The sequence below is a fragment of the Hippopotamus amphibius genome, chromosome 2 (assembly GCF_030028045.1).
Source record: "Hippopotamus amphibius kiboko isolate mHipAmp2 chromosome 2, mHipAmp2.hap2, whole genome shotgun sequence".
In the NCBI taxonomy this organism is placed as follows: Eukaryota; Metazoa; Chordata; class Mammalia; order Artiodactyla; family Hippopotamidae; genus Hippopotamus; species Hippopotamus amphibius.
Window position 1 is genome coordinate 44,037,078 of NC_080187.1, and position 12,308 is coordinate 44,049,385.

The window sequence follows — 12,308 nt, forward strand, 5'->3', positions numbered from 1 at the left end:
GATAGAAAATATAAAAAAGATAATAAGATACATGGAAAAAAGGATATGAAGGTCTAGAACAAATCTGATTAAAGACCCAGAAGGAGGAAATGGACAAACAGAGGAGAGGCAGTATTTAAAGATAAAATAGCTGCAAATTTTACTGAAGTATGAAATATATTAATCTACAGATCTAGGAATAAAGTATCTCAAGCAGGATATATAAAAGGAACCCACATGCAGACGAATGCATGTTTGCATGACTGCAGAACATCAAAGACAAAGAGAAGACTGTGAAGGCAGCTAGAGAAAAAGGAAAGATGACCTCCAAAGAAATGACAGAATCACAACAAATCACACAGCAGAATTTTCAACAAAAATGGAAGCCAGAATATAACAGAGTAAATGCTACATGTTGAAAAAAAATAGAATTGATTATCAAGAAAAATTATCATAAAAGATGATTAAAACTTTTATGAATAAACACAAACTGATTGTATTTACCTCCAGATCAGCTCTAAAGGAAATGCCAAAGGATGTACATCAAGAATAATGATTCCAGAAGGATGGTTTCAAAGCAATATGGCATAATGAATAAAAATAGCAAACACTTCTCTAATAATCCTAACATACTTAGAATAAAATTTCTTCAGGAGTATTCTATTAACCTCAGTCTTTCCAAAAGCAAATAATTAGCTTAACCTACTCTATAAAGGCATTTCTAGCAACTTCCGAAGAGAATAAATAATTTCCTTCTCTTCGCTGCATTTATACTTTATCCAGTCTTCTATTGCTATATGTAACCCCATTTGGCTAGTAATTATTAAATGTCTACCTGTCGTATCAAGCAACGCATTCTTATATGACAATGTTCAGTTTTTAATAATTAAGTAATTTATTTGGTTTATTCTGGTACAGACAAATACTCAAATTTTCATGGAACTGAAACAAAATCGGGAGGTAGGGGTGGAGAGTTAAAACATTACACAGTGATTTCAGGTATCTAACTTCAAGGAAAATGAAAATCCAAAGAGGTACATTTTCAAAATTCATCTACCCACCTGTTCCAAATCAAGAGAGAGCCATTTATCATTTCCCTCTTCAGCCACTGATATATGATATTTGCTTTTGTTTTTAATCAAAAAAAAGGGTGTAAATGTGACAATTCTGGTAATGTTAAAACTGCTGAGGTCTATGGTGACACCAACCTACAGGAAAAAAAATTAACATTTCAAAAAACTATTCCATTATCATAACATCCTTATAAAAATTAAGTACTCAACAGGGCTTAAATAAAAGTTTCCTGATGAGCAACAATGAACTCACTTGATATTCCATTTTCGGGCCTTTACATTTAACAGCTCCATGACTACCAACAGTATCAATTGAAAACTGATCTGACAATTCACTATCAGTTACCATAAGCTGAACCTAGAAAAAAATATTTCAAATATATTAGTATTTAGGTACCTTTAAAAATCCCTACCAAACTTGATATATTTTTTCTTTTTAGCCCAAACTAATGTTATATTGTTAATGTACCTTTCCCAAGACTAAATTCTAATCTTTTTAACCTCAAATATTTCACAAATGTTATTTCTACCTGTTTCATATTTTTTCTTCAAAACAAACAAAAAGGAGTGATAAGTAGCTAAAGAAGAATGAAAGTTAAAAAAAAATTCACATACCTTGTTGTTATTGAAAAAGTGCTTTGGCTGAAAAGAAAAGAGAACTGGCTTTTTATAATTAGGTGGATGCTTTCGATGAATTCCATCTGCTTTATACTGCAACATTCGACCAGTTTTATTGACCATCCAGTAAGGACTATGAAATGCCAAAATTGTCTGGCCAGTATTATAAGTCACATGAATAGCAATATCTAAATCAGTCTTTTCTATTTCTGTAACACAAGTAAAACTGATGAAACTAATATCTTGTTGATTAGGTTTTATATGATATTCACTTTTCCAATCATGATTAAGATAGTCAAGTAATTTTAAATGCAGCCTGGCTTTATCCAACTGTACAGTACAAATCTGGGCTGAACGGCCTTCATATAGAGTAAAAACTCTATGTTCAATCCCCTATAATAAAAAAAAAATACAGTAAATTTTTAATGCTTCAATATGTCAAAATATTTTATATTTTATTTAGCAATTTCAAATGTTATACAAAATGCTTTTGAAATACCTGTCAGAAACAGAAGACTTATGTTCAAGTTCTAACTCTGTCAACTGTAAATTTCTATAAATTATTTGAGATTTGAGTCACCGTATTTGTAAAATGGTCTAAATGATCTACTTCAAAGGACTATTGTGAAAATAAAATTAAGTTAAATAACATAGTGTGAAATTTCGCTGGCACTAATGAAGACTATAAAACACTGTAATTAGTAAAACAAAAAAATCTTATCCACTAGTAATTTTAGTCGTGAAAACTACAAAATAATGAAAAATATATGTAATCCAAAATAAGCAATCCCTACTAACTCCCATTTTTGATTTTTACAAACTCTCATAACCCATTTTCAATCACTGTTTATACTGCATCTTACGTAACTTTCAAAACTGTTCATTTCTCTCCACCCTCGCTTGCATTACCTTAGTTGGTGTCACTGTGACCTCTCCCTCTAAGTCTCCTAACTGCTCTTGTCTTCTCTAAGCCCTTCTTCACACCACAGCCAAACTGTCTTTCTAAAAACTGATCATATCCTTTGGAAATTAGCAAACAGAATGTGATCCCTAAAAGTAGCAAGTTAAAAGTTCTATTAAAATGGAACACAGAGAGATAGTCCATCTGGGTATTTCACCTGTTTTTCTAGCATCTCTAATCTGGTTCCCCCCTGCTGTTATAACATAGGAATCTCTTCATCTTAAGATTTTAAATTACTTAAAGCAAAAACAATGCAAATTATCAATATCTGACATGTTTCACAAAATAGAAATAGTAGTGCTGGTGGTGCTGGAGAGGTAAATAAATGGGAACCATGCGCCTGTCAGGCACTGTGCTAAGTCCTGTACATACATTATCTAATGTGGTTTTCCCCGTATCCCAATCATGAAGGTTTTATTACTATCTCCCTTTTATAGGCTAGGACAAGTGATTTAGGAAGACAATATAACCCACCTAAAGACACAGTGCTAATAAGTGACAGAGCTAGGATTCAACCTTCAAATCTGTTTGACAGCAAAGTGTAAATTCTTTTTTTTTTTTTTTTTTCAGCAAAGTGTAAATTCTTAACCGCTATGTTATCTGCCCACCATGTGGAAAAGAGATATTCTTGAACCACATATGTTAACTTCCCCATGCCAAAATAAAATTTGAAAGAAATGTAAACATACAGTAAATCCCAATAATTAATAATTAATAGACTGCAATAAAATAAATAATAAACTACAATGAAAAACTACTTTCTTATATTTGACAAGCAATGGCAAATGGAATATTTACTTAAAATCTTAAGTTGGAGAGACTGCTATTGTAACAACAGGAAGTAATCAGATGTAATTCCCTTAAAAAAAGAGTATTTAAAAGAAAAAGCACCTTTTTAGGGCATAAGATCCTTTTAGAAAATTAGCATGAGAATAATGTAGCAAGTTTTAAGTCTGTATTATTCTAATACTAATTCTCACACTTGTTCAAAAAGTTAGTAACCATCTTTTAAACATACATGAAATATACATGCATGAAAAAGACTGAAAAATATATATTTTAGAACTGAAATGGTATCTTCATCAGAAGTGCTACCTTCAGATAATGTGATTATAGACAATCTTAATTATCTCTATTTTCTAAAATTTTCTTCAGGAATATCTATTACTTTCATAAATGATTTTTAAAATGGCGTATCATATTTGTGCATATGAATTATATTCAACTTAGTAACCACATTTCTACGGTAAATCAGTGGAAAAAAATTTTTTACATGAGTATATAACAGGATTGAAACATTTCTTTTCCATTTGAAGAATATCTGTACTGTCTATTCACCAGTACTATAATTTTTATTAGAATTTTAAAACATTGTTTTATTGTTCATAAATTTAAATAACTACAGCTACAGAATCAAAGACAGGAGGGCATTAAAAAATTTCAGAATACCTCTACATAATAAGCAATTTTGTAAGGAAGAAGATTTCGGAGTAGAATAGGTGGCCACAAATGCATTATGTATGGTAAATCCCAACCATCTTCTGAATACACTGACATAGATGTCAAATTATCTTTTTCTGGGACAATATTAATGATAAATGGCTTCTTGGAAGGGTTTATAGGTCTACATATCTTCTTGAGAAAAGTGCCATCAGTTTTTATAATTTCTTCAAAGTCAATTCCTTCACACATTTGATAGTCCTCATCTTCTGGCTTCAGAGAAAGGAGTGATCTATATAAAAGAGTAAACAATATACTTTAAAGTGCTTTAAAAGAAAACATATTAAATTGTTTGGTTACAGCTTTAGAACAATGAACTTATTTCCTTTCATACTACTGTAATAAATTTTTATATTTTCACATTCTTCTTAGAGATGGCTAAGATAGACATACAGATACAAATTCCATCTTAACCTTCTGGAAACTAATCAAGTTATCTGGCTTTCAAGAGGAGAATATTTTTTCTTATAAACCTGTTGTCTTAAAAGTATGTTTACAAGATAATAACTGGTTTCTTGCAGAAAATACATAATCATACAGGTCATATATGCAAACAACAAACATACGGCTGTGACTTATACACTTCACTTAAAGAGATAACTGTCCTGGATATGTGGTCCCAAGTATGTACCATGATTGAGTTCATGAACCAAAAATATACTTCTATTGAAAACTTAATCAGCAACTTTTCAAGGTTAATCAAATGAAAGCTTTCAATACATACTTTACTGAAATGCTGGGCACAGTTGCAGAAGTGATTGCAAGAAGACAGTGATAAAATTATTAGGTGTCACATATGATTAATCCTTATGTTTAAATACCACATTCTTTGTTTACACTGCAATTGTACTTTGGGTTTAACAATGACAACTGTCAATACTATCTCTAGCTGTGATTATTTTCTTAAGCTCCAGTCCCCAAAAGTTAAAATATCTACTACATATTTCTATAATGATGTCTGATGGTACCTTAAATTTGCTAGATTGAACTCTGAACCCTCCATACCCACTTCTCTGTATGTCCTTTTCTCAGGAACTTCCAGCTATTAGCATTCTGGATTATAAAATAATATTAAACTCCTTCTTATTCCCCCCCTTACACACATAGATACAGCTACGTGTCAAATCAGTTATCAGATTTAGCCTATTTTACTTCTCCATTTGCGCTGTAATTTTCTTTTTTCCATTATTAGTTCTACTTAAAAATAAAAGCTTAATTTTCTCTGTATTAAACTAATACCAATACACTCACATCCAGGTTATCAAGACATTAGACATTATTTACCAATGAGAAGGTAAAACTGAAAATGCACAAATGAATAAGTCATTCTTTACTCTTAAAGAGATACCAATCACATGGGAAATGTAATGTTAAAAGATAACTACTGCATTGTGATAGGTACCAAAAACCAAAAAAAAAACAAACAAAAAACCACAAACCAGATGTACACTGCAAACTGAGGGCATGAGAGTGTGGCTGACTCTCTCTAGACTGGCTATAGAGTGTTTTGCAGAGGTGACAATTTTCCCCAAAAGCTTTCCTTCTCAAGGGTAGAGCTGAATTAGAGAAATAAGCAAGGTTAAAGGAAAGTTTAAGAAATGAATGAAGAGAATACATGAGAGACAGATGATCAATGGCAAGAGGTTTTAAATGAGAAGAGCTGATGGAGTAAACGGTCTTAGAACACCAAATGTTCTGAGAGGAAGAAAGAAATAGGTGATGTTAAAGATGTAGATAAAATTTATATAAATGGGGGCAAGACAATGAGGGAGCAACTACCCCAATGTGAACTTAATTTTTCAAATTTCATATTCCAACGTGCACACTACATTCCAATCAAACCCCTAGTCTTTTATAGACCTGTACAAATCCTGTGCATTCATGTCTCCTTATCTTTGTTATACAATTCCTTCCATTTAAGATTGCCCCTCCTCGCTAATCTCCACATTATTATATTTTAACTATAATTCATGTACATCTCTCAGGAGTCAATCATTAATCCCTTCTTTTTCATAGTTTTCTGCAACTATAACTCTTTCTGTGATTCTCTACAACCCATTGTTTTCTACCTTCTGTACTAATATAATATATCAGTCTCTCAAGGGGAATAGCCATGCCAATTCCTCTTGGTATCCTACAGTAGTGCCTTCCACACAACAAAACACTTGGTAAATACTTGTTAAATGACTTAAATTTAAGAATCAGTATATTTAAATTCTATAGAATGAAACCCATTTGTTAATTTAAGATCTCACATCTTAAATATAAGAATATCTATATTTAAGCACTGTATTAGAAGAATTTCTAATGTGAAATCCAAGCCAGTTAGGCATTAACAATTCTAATTAAGATTGATTAACTTCCATGTAACAAATAAATATTTAGCCTTGAGCAAAAAAGTATAAAGATATTCTAATGGCCTAACTTTTCTCTTCTATGGACAGTCACAAAATATACTGTAATCATTTATTAAAAATAAAGCAGAATGCCATTAACTTTTATTATCCAAGGACAAAATGGATTTCAAGTACCCCTCAGAAACTTTTAAAGATATTTTACATGCTATTTTTAACCCAGTCTTATAACCCACCCCAAATTCTCTCTAGAACAAGGTCAGATACTATAAACAACTATTTTGCAGTTGTTCTCTCAACAATGTAACTCTTTCCCTCAGCAAGTTTGAACTAAGCAATAAAACTTATTAGGGTTAGCAGGTCTAGGCAATAAAACACTCATTAGGGTAAGCAGGTCTACTCTCTGAAAGTATGTGCCTAAAACTGCTAGGTTGTCTTCTAAACACTGGGGACCCAATCTTGAACTCCCACGTATGGGGCAGAATGAGTAGAGGTAAGGAATATTTAAGCACTGCTTGTAGTTTTGCCTCCATCCTTCTGTAGCACAGGTCTAAAGGTCCATATTCAGTGTGTGTTCTGAAATGGTACTTAACAAACTCTGATGCTTATTCTGAGGAAGTTTTTATTCTCCAAGAGAGTTCAATCTACCTAAAGGAGATTATATTCAATTCCAGATTAAATATCCTGAATAATAATACTTGTTTGTTATATTAAGCTTATGATTAAGAGACTGGCCCATCATTAGCACCACTACAATTTTAATAGTCTTTTCTTAATACGTTCAAGATTTTATATCAAATTTAATCTAATTACTTTAAATATTTAAGACCAATGTACTATACAGCTGACCCCTGAACAACACGGGTTTGAACTACATAGGTCCACTCATAAGCAGATATTTTTTCCAGCAAATACAGTCCTTGATGACCAGCAGTTGGTTGAATCCATGGATGTGGAAATGGAGGCATGGAGGACTGTGAGCATTTGCAGTGGGTCCTGGAACCAATCTTCTACAGATACTGAGGGACAACTGAATGTGGATTTTTGACTGCGTGGAGGTAAGCACTCCTAACCTACATGTTGTTCAAGGATCAATTGCCTATCTCTATTTACAATTCTATCAATGAACAATTAATAGATAAATATGTTGATAAAAATATAAAATATTTTATGTTTTCTAAAGAAATTTCTAAAAAATTCTATTATAAAACCCTAGGAAAGTAAAAATCACTTCATAATAGTATAAAGAAATCTAGAAGCCACCAATTATACTCATTTAGATATTAAAAGAAAATCATAAATATATATGACTATGGCTATGATAGTTATACTGCAAGCATGTAATTTGTATTTACTAGTAAAAGCATAATTTATGATATAAATTATATACATAAGTTAAATAATATTTCTAAAAAAAAAATCTTCTAAGAGTGCCGAAACTTAAGTTAGATATTAACAAGATAAATTTGATCATGGCTTGATATGTTAAATATAGATATCACTACCAAATCAGAAACTAAAATGTCTATAAGAAACCTTAGGGCAAACAGAAAGATAAAGAAAAACAATCACCGGTAAGATGCTAATGGTATGTTAAATTCACTTCCAGGTGAAGCTGTTCCCAATAAGGTGTCCCCTCCATAAACATAAAGTGGTATTGAAAAATGATTTCTAATCTGGGAAAGAAAAATAACATTTAGTATCATTAATCTAAGAATCTAAAAGACATTTAAAAATATTCCATCTAAATATCACAAGAAAGGAATTATCGGGCAATATTTATCTTGCTCATATAAATTAGAAAAATATCCAAACATGCAATTATCTATTCTAAAAAATACAAGGATAGTTGCCACAGTTTTAGAGAAAAGGAACTGCAAAAATGAAACTTTAAAAATCCTAGAAGAAAATAAGATAACATCTTCCTAACCTTGATATAAGGAATAACTTTTCCTTTAGACAAAGGTAGTAGAAAAAATCAATAGGAAAAATGTTACATCAAAGTTTTAGATGTCTAGACGATAAAAGTGAAAAACAAGTCACTGGCTGGCAAATGTCTACCTTTTTATATCACTGTTGCATGCTACTCATCAAATCAAAGAGTGTGCAGAGAATATCTCACCCAATGATTAGCATACAACAGTGATGGAAAAAATTAACCTTATTTTGATTAATACACATTATCAGATAAACCTCCATTTGTATTTATCTTTGGGATAGATAAAAACAAGCTGGTTAGTAACACCATTTTCTTGTATTATTTCTATATCTTACTAAAAGCTTTATATTTCAAAAATCATACCAAAATATAAAACATGCTGAATGTGAACGAAGAATTGATAAATATGCAAACTTAACTACACTATACTTCATTTCTAGATAAACTGCTTGCTCTACCTCTTTGAAAGAAGAGAAATATATTTTCATTTCTATGAAAGTACCTATAAGAAACTTAACATTACTGTTCTACTATTTAATAAAATTAAAAAGTAATCAACAATGAGAGCAGTCCAACTGTCATCTTTTAATACAGTTCACTGTAAATCAAAAATGAAAGAGAAGGAACCTCTATTTTCAACCCTAATGGAACAATATAGACCACATACAACTTCCCAACAGAAACAACCGAAATACGGGAAAAAAAAATTCATATGAAGTGATGGTTTTCAGACATTGCAACAAAAGGCAGCAGGGGAAGGGAGGCAGCACAGGGAGGGAGGAAAGGAGGGGAGGGGGGGAAGGGGGGAGGGGAGGAGAGGAAGAAAGAGAAGAGGGGAGGGAAGGAAAGGGAAGGGGGAAGGGAAGAGAAGTAAGGGGGGAAAAGAGGGAGAAAGAAAGACAGAGAAAGAGAGAAAGAAAGAGAGAGAGAGGGAGAGAGAAAGAGAGGGAGAGAAAGAAAGGGGGAGGGGGGAGAGAGGAGAGAAAGAGAGGAAGAGAGGAAGAGAGAAAAAGAAAGAGAGAAAGAAAGAGAGAAAGAAAGAGAGAAAGAAAGAAAGAAAGAAAGGAAGGAAGGAAGGGAGGAAGGAAGGAAGGAAGGAAGGAAGAAAAGAGAAAGAAAAGAAAAGAAAAGAAAAGAAAAGAAAAGAAAAGAAAAGAAAAGAAAAGAAAAGGAAAAGGAAAGAAGAAACCCCACCAATAAAAGCCCTAGGATTGTCACCCCATCTTACTGCCTGGAGACTTTCTAGATTACTGTGTGGAGAAGGAGAAGTCAAACAAAGCCCAGTCTGAGTTGAAGAGATAGATATAAGAAAGAGGGAAAGCCAATGAGGCTTAATCAAAGAGCACATTATACAAGAGAGGAGAGAGCTGCATGGAGAGGTGAGACTTGTAGAGAAGGGACTCCTGAAACTTTAGGAGTGCCCCCTGTTCCCTAGTTCAGTACTGTCTGGCACATGCAAGTGAGTACACTATCTAAGGCTCAATAAAGATCCATCTAAAAGGCACAGACAGAACAATCTGTCGCTGATGCACAGTTCCTTTTCTCACCAACCATAGTGGTAAAATCCTGTTTAGTACAAAGGGTATATCAGTCACAGTCCTTTACTAGTGGGACAAAATTAGCCCTAGACTACAGGCTGCTAAATTAAAAAAATTTTTAAACAAGCATTGAAAGGATCAGTTTCCAACTAGCATAACTGTTGAAGAATTAAGTTCAGAAATACATAAAGGACTACAAATACATCTAAAATACCTGACAAGGTAAAATTCACAATTTTAAGCATCCAGTAAAAAAATTACTAGACACACAAAAGAATTTTAAAACGACCCATACAAAATAAAAATGAATAAAATGAAACAAATCAGAAATGACATACATGACAGAATTTGCAGACAAGGATTTTCAAACATTTATATAACTATACTTGATGTATTCAAAAGTTAGGGGAATGACTCATGACGTACAAAAAACCATGGAAAATGTAAATAAAAATGCAAGCTGAATTTCTAGAAATAAAAATACAGTGGATGAGATTAGGAGCAGATTAGACATTGAAAAGAAAAGTGAACTTGAAGACATAACAATAGATACTATCAAAACAGAAACATGGTAGTGAGGGGAAGCTGAAAGAAAATGTGAACAGAATATTAGAGAGCAGAAGTTTAAACAGTCTAATATATACCTACTGGACCTTGAAGAAGAGAAGAGAGGGGACAGACAGACAAAAATATCTGACGAAACAATGGCAACATTTTTTTCTAAAGTTGATGAAAACCATAAATCCACAGATTCAAGAAGCTTAATAGACTCAAATACAAGAAACACGAAATAAACTAGACTAAGATTCACTACAACCAAATTGCTTAAAACCAGTAATAAAGCGGAAAAAATCTTAAAAATATATAAAAATAAAATCACACATTTCATAAAAGAGCAAAGATATGAATAACAGCAGACTGGTCAGAAACAATGTAATACAGTCGACAGCAGAATGACATCCTAAAAGTATGGAAAAAATAACTGTCAATCTAAATTTCCACACCCAGTAAAAATAAAAGTGAAGTAAAAGCAAAAATAGTTCATTGACAAATTTCATGAAAGACATAAAATTACTAGAAGAGCTAACTCAAGAAGTGACAGATAATATGAATAGACCTTAAAGTGAAACTGTGGTTTAAAAACTTAAGAAAAACATTACAAGAAAACTCTATACCAATACCCCTCATGAACATAAATGCAAAAATTCTAAAAGTGAATTTAGCATATCAATCCAACAATACATTAAAAGGTTAATACTTCATAACCAAATGAGTTGTGTCCTGGCAATGCAAGGTTGATTTAACATTTAAAGTCAATCATTATAATGTAATAATTAAAAATCAATCAATGTTATTCATCATATTAACGATTTCTTTTAAAAGATCCTCTCAATAAACAAAATCATTTGACAAAATGCAACATTCATTTCTGATAAAAACTCTCAGTAACCTAGGACCAGAAGGGATCATGACCACCAACAACAAAAAAATACAACTCAAAACATACTCAATGGTCAAAAACTGAATACTTTTCCCCTAAGATTGAGAACAAGATAAAAAATCCACTTTCATAGTTTCTATTCAAATTGTACTGGAGAGTCTACCTAGTGCAATAAACGAGAAAAAATAAGATGATAAACATCCAGATTGGAAAGAAGAAGTAAAAATGGTTTTATCAGCAGACATCATAACTATCTATATCTATAAAAAAGCTACTAGAATAAATATATCTAGTAAGGTTGCATAATACAAATTAATATAAAAACCAAATATACTTCTACTAGCAAGAAAAAAATCAATTAATAGTAAAAATGCCAATTTAATCAAAATTTTTAAATAAAAATTGAAAACCTGAGTCTAAAATTTAAATGGAATTGGAAAGGACTTAGGTTAGCCAAAACAACTTTAAAAAAGAACAATCTGTACCACCTGCTTTCAAGACTGAGGATAAAGTAGTAATAAAGACAGTGTGGTACAGGCATAAATAGATCAGTGAAACAGATTAGAGACCCCAGACATAAACACACACAGATATGGTCAATTTATTTTGGACAAAAGCGTCATAGCAATTTAAGAGAAAAAGGATAATCTTGGTCAGAACAAATGAATAGCCAAGTGGAAAAAAATGAACCTCAATCTTTACCTTATATCATATACAAAAATTCATTTAAAATGGTATGTGGTATATATGACAGTGAATCAAAAATTATCTGTACTCTGGCTGTAGAATTTAATTAACTTTTAGAAACGACAAATACATAATTTTTCGACATAATCTCCTTGCTTTTCAATACACTCTGTCCATCTGTCAACAAGCTTTTGTATCCCCACATTAAAAAATGTTTT

General features: G+C 31.9%; 1 protein-coding gene across 3 annotated transcripts in view; it reads right to left on the reverse strand.

The window, feature by feature from the left end:
* The window catches only part of VPS13A (vacuolar protein sorting 13 homolog A), a 261,903-nt gene that overhangs the window by 68,963 nt on the left and 180,632 nt on the right, over positions 1 to 12,308 (reverse strand). For all 3 annotated transcript variants that reach the window (XM_057725285.1, XM_057725287.1, XM_057725286.1), the window contains 5 exons: positions 8,058 to 8,161; positions 4,081 to 4,363; positions 1,668 to 2,063; positions 1,306 to 1,410; positions 1,041 to 1,187 (listed from right to left, as the gene is read on the reverse strand). In XM_057725285.1, the coding sequence (XP_057581268.1) occupies positions 1,041 to 1,187; positions 1,306 to 1,410; positions 1,668 to 2,063; positions 4,081 to 4,363; positions 8,058 to 8,161 (1,035 nt within the window). The remainder of the gene's footprint in view (positions 1 to 1,040; positions 1,188 to 1,305; positions 1,411 to 1,667; positions 2,064 to 4,080; positions 4,364 to 8,057; positions 8,162 to 12,308) is intronic.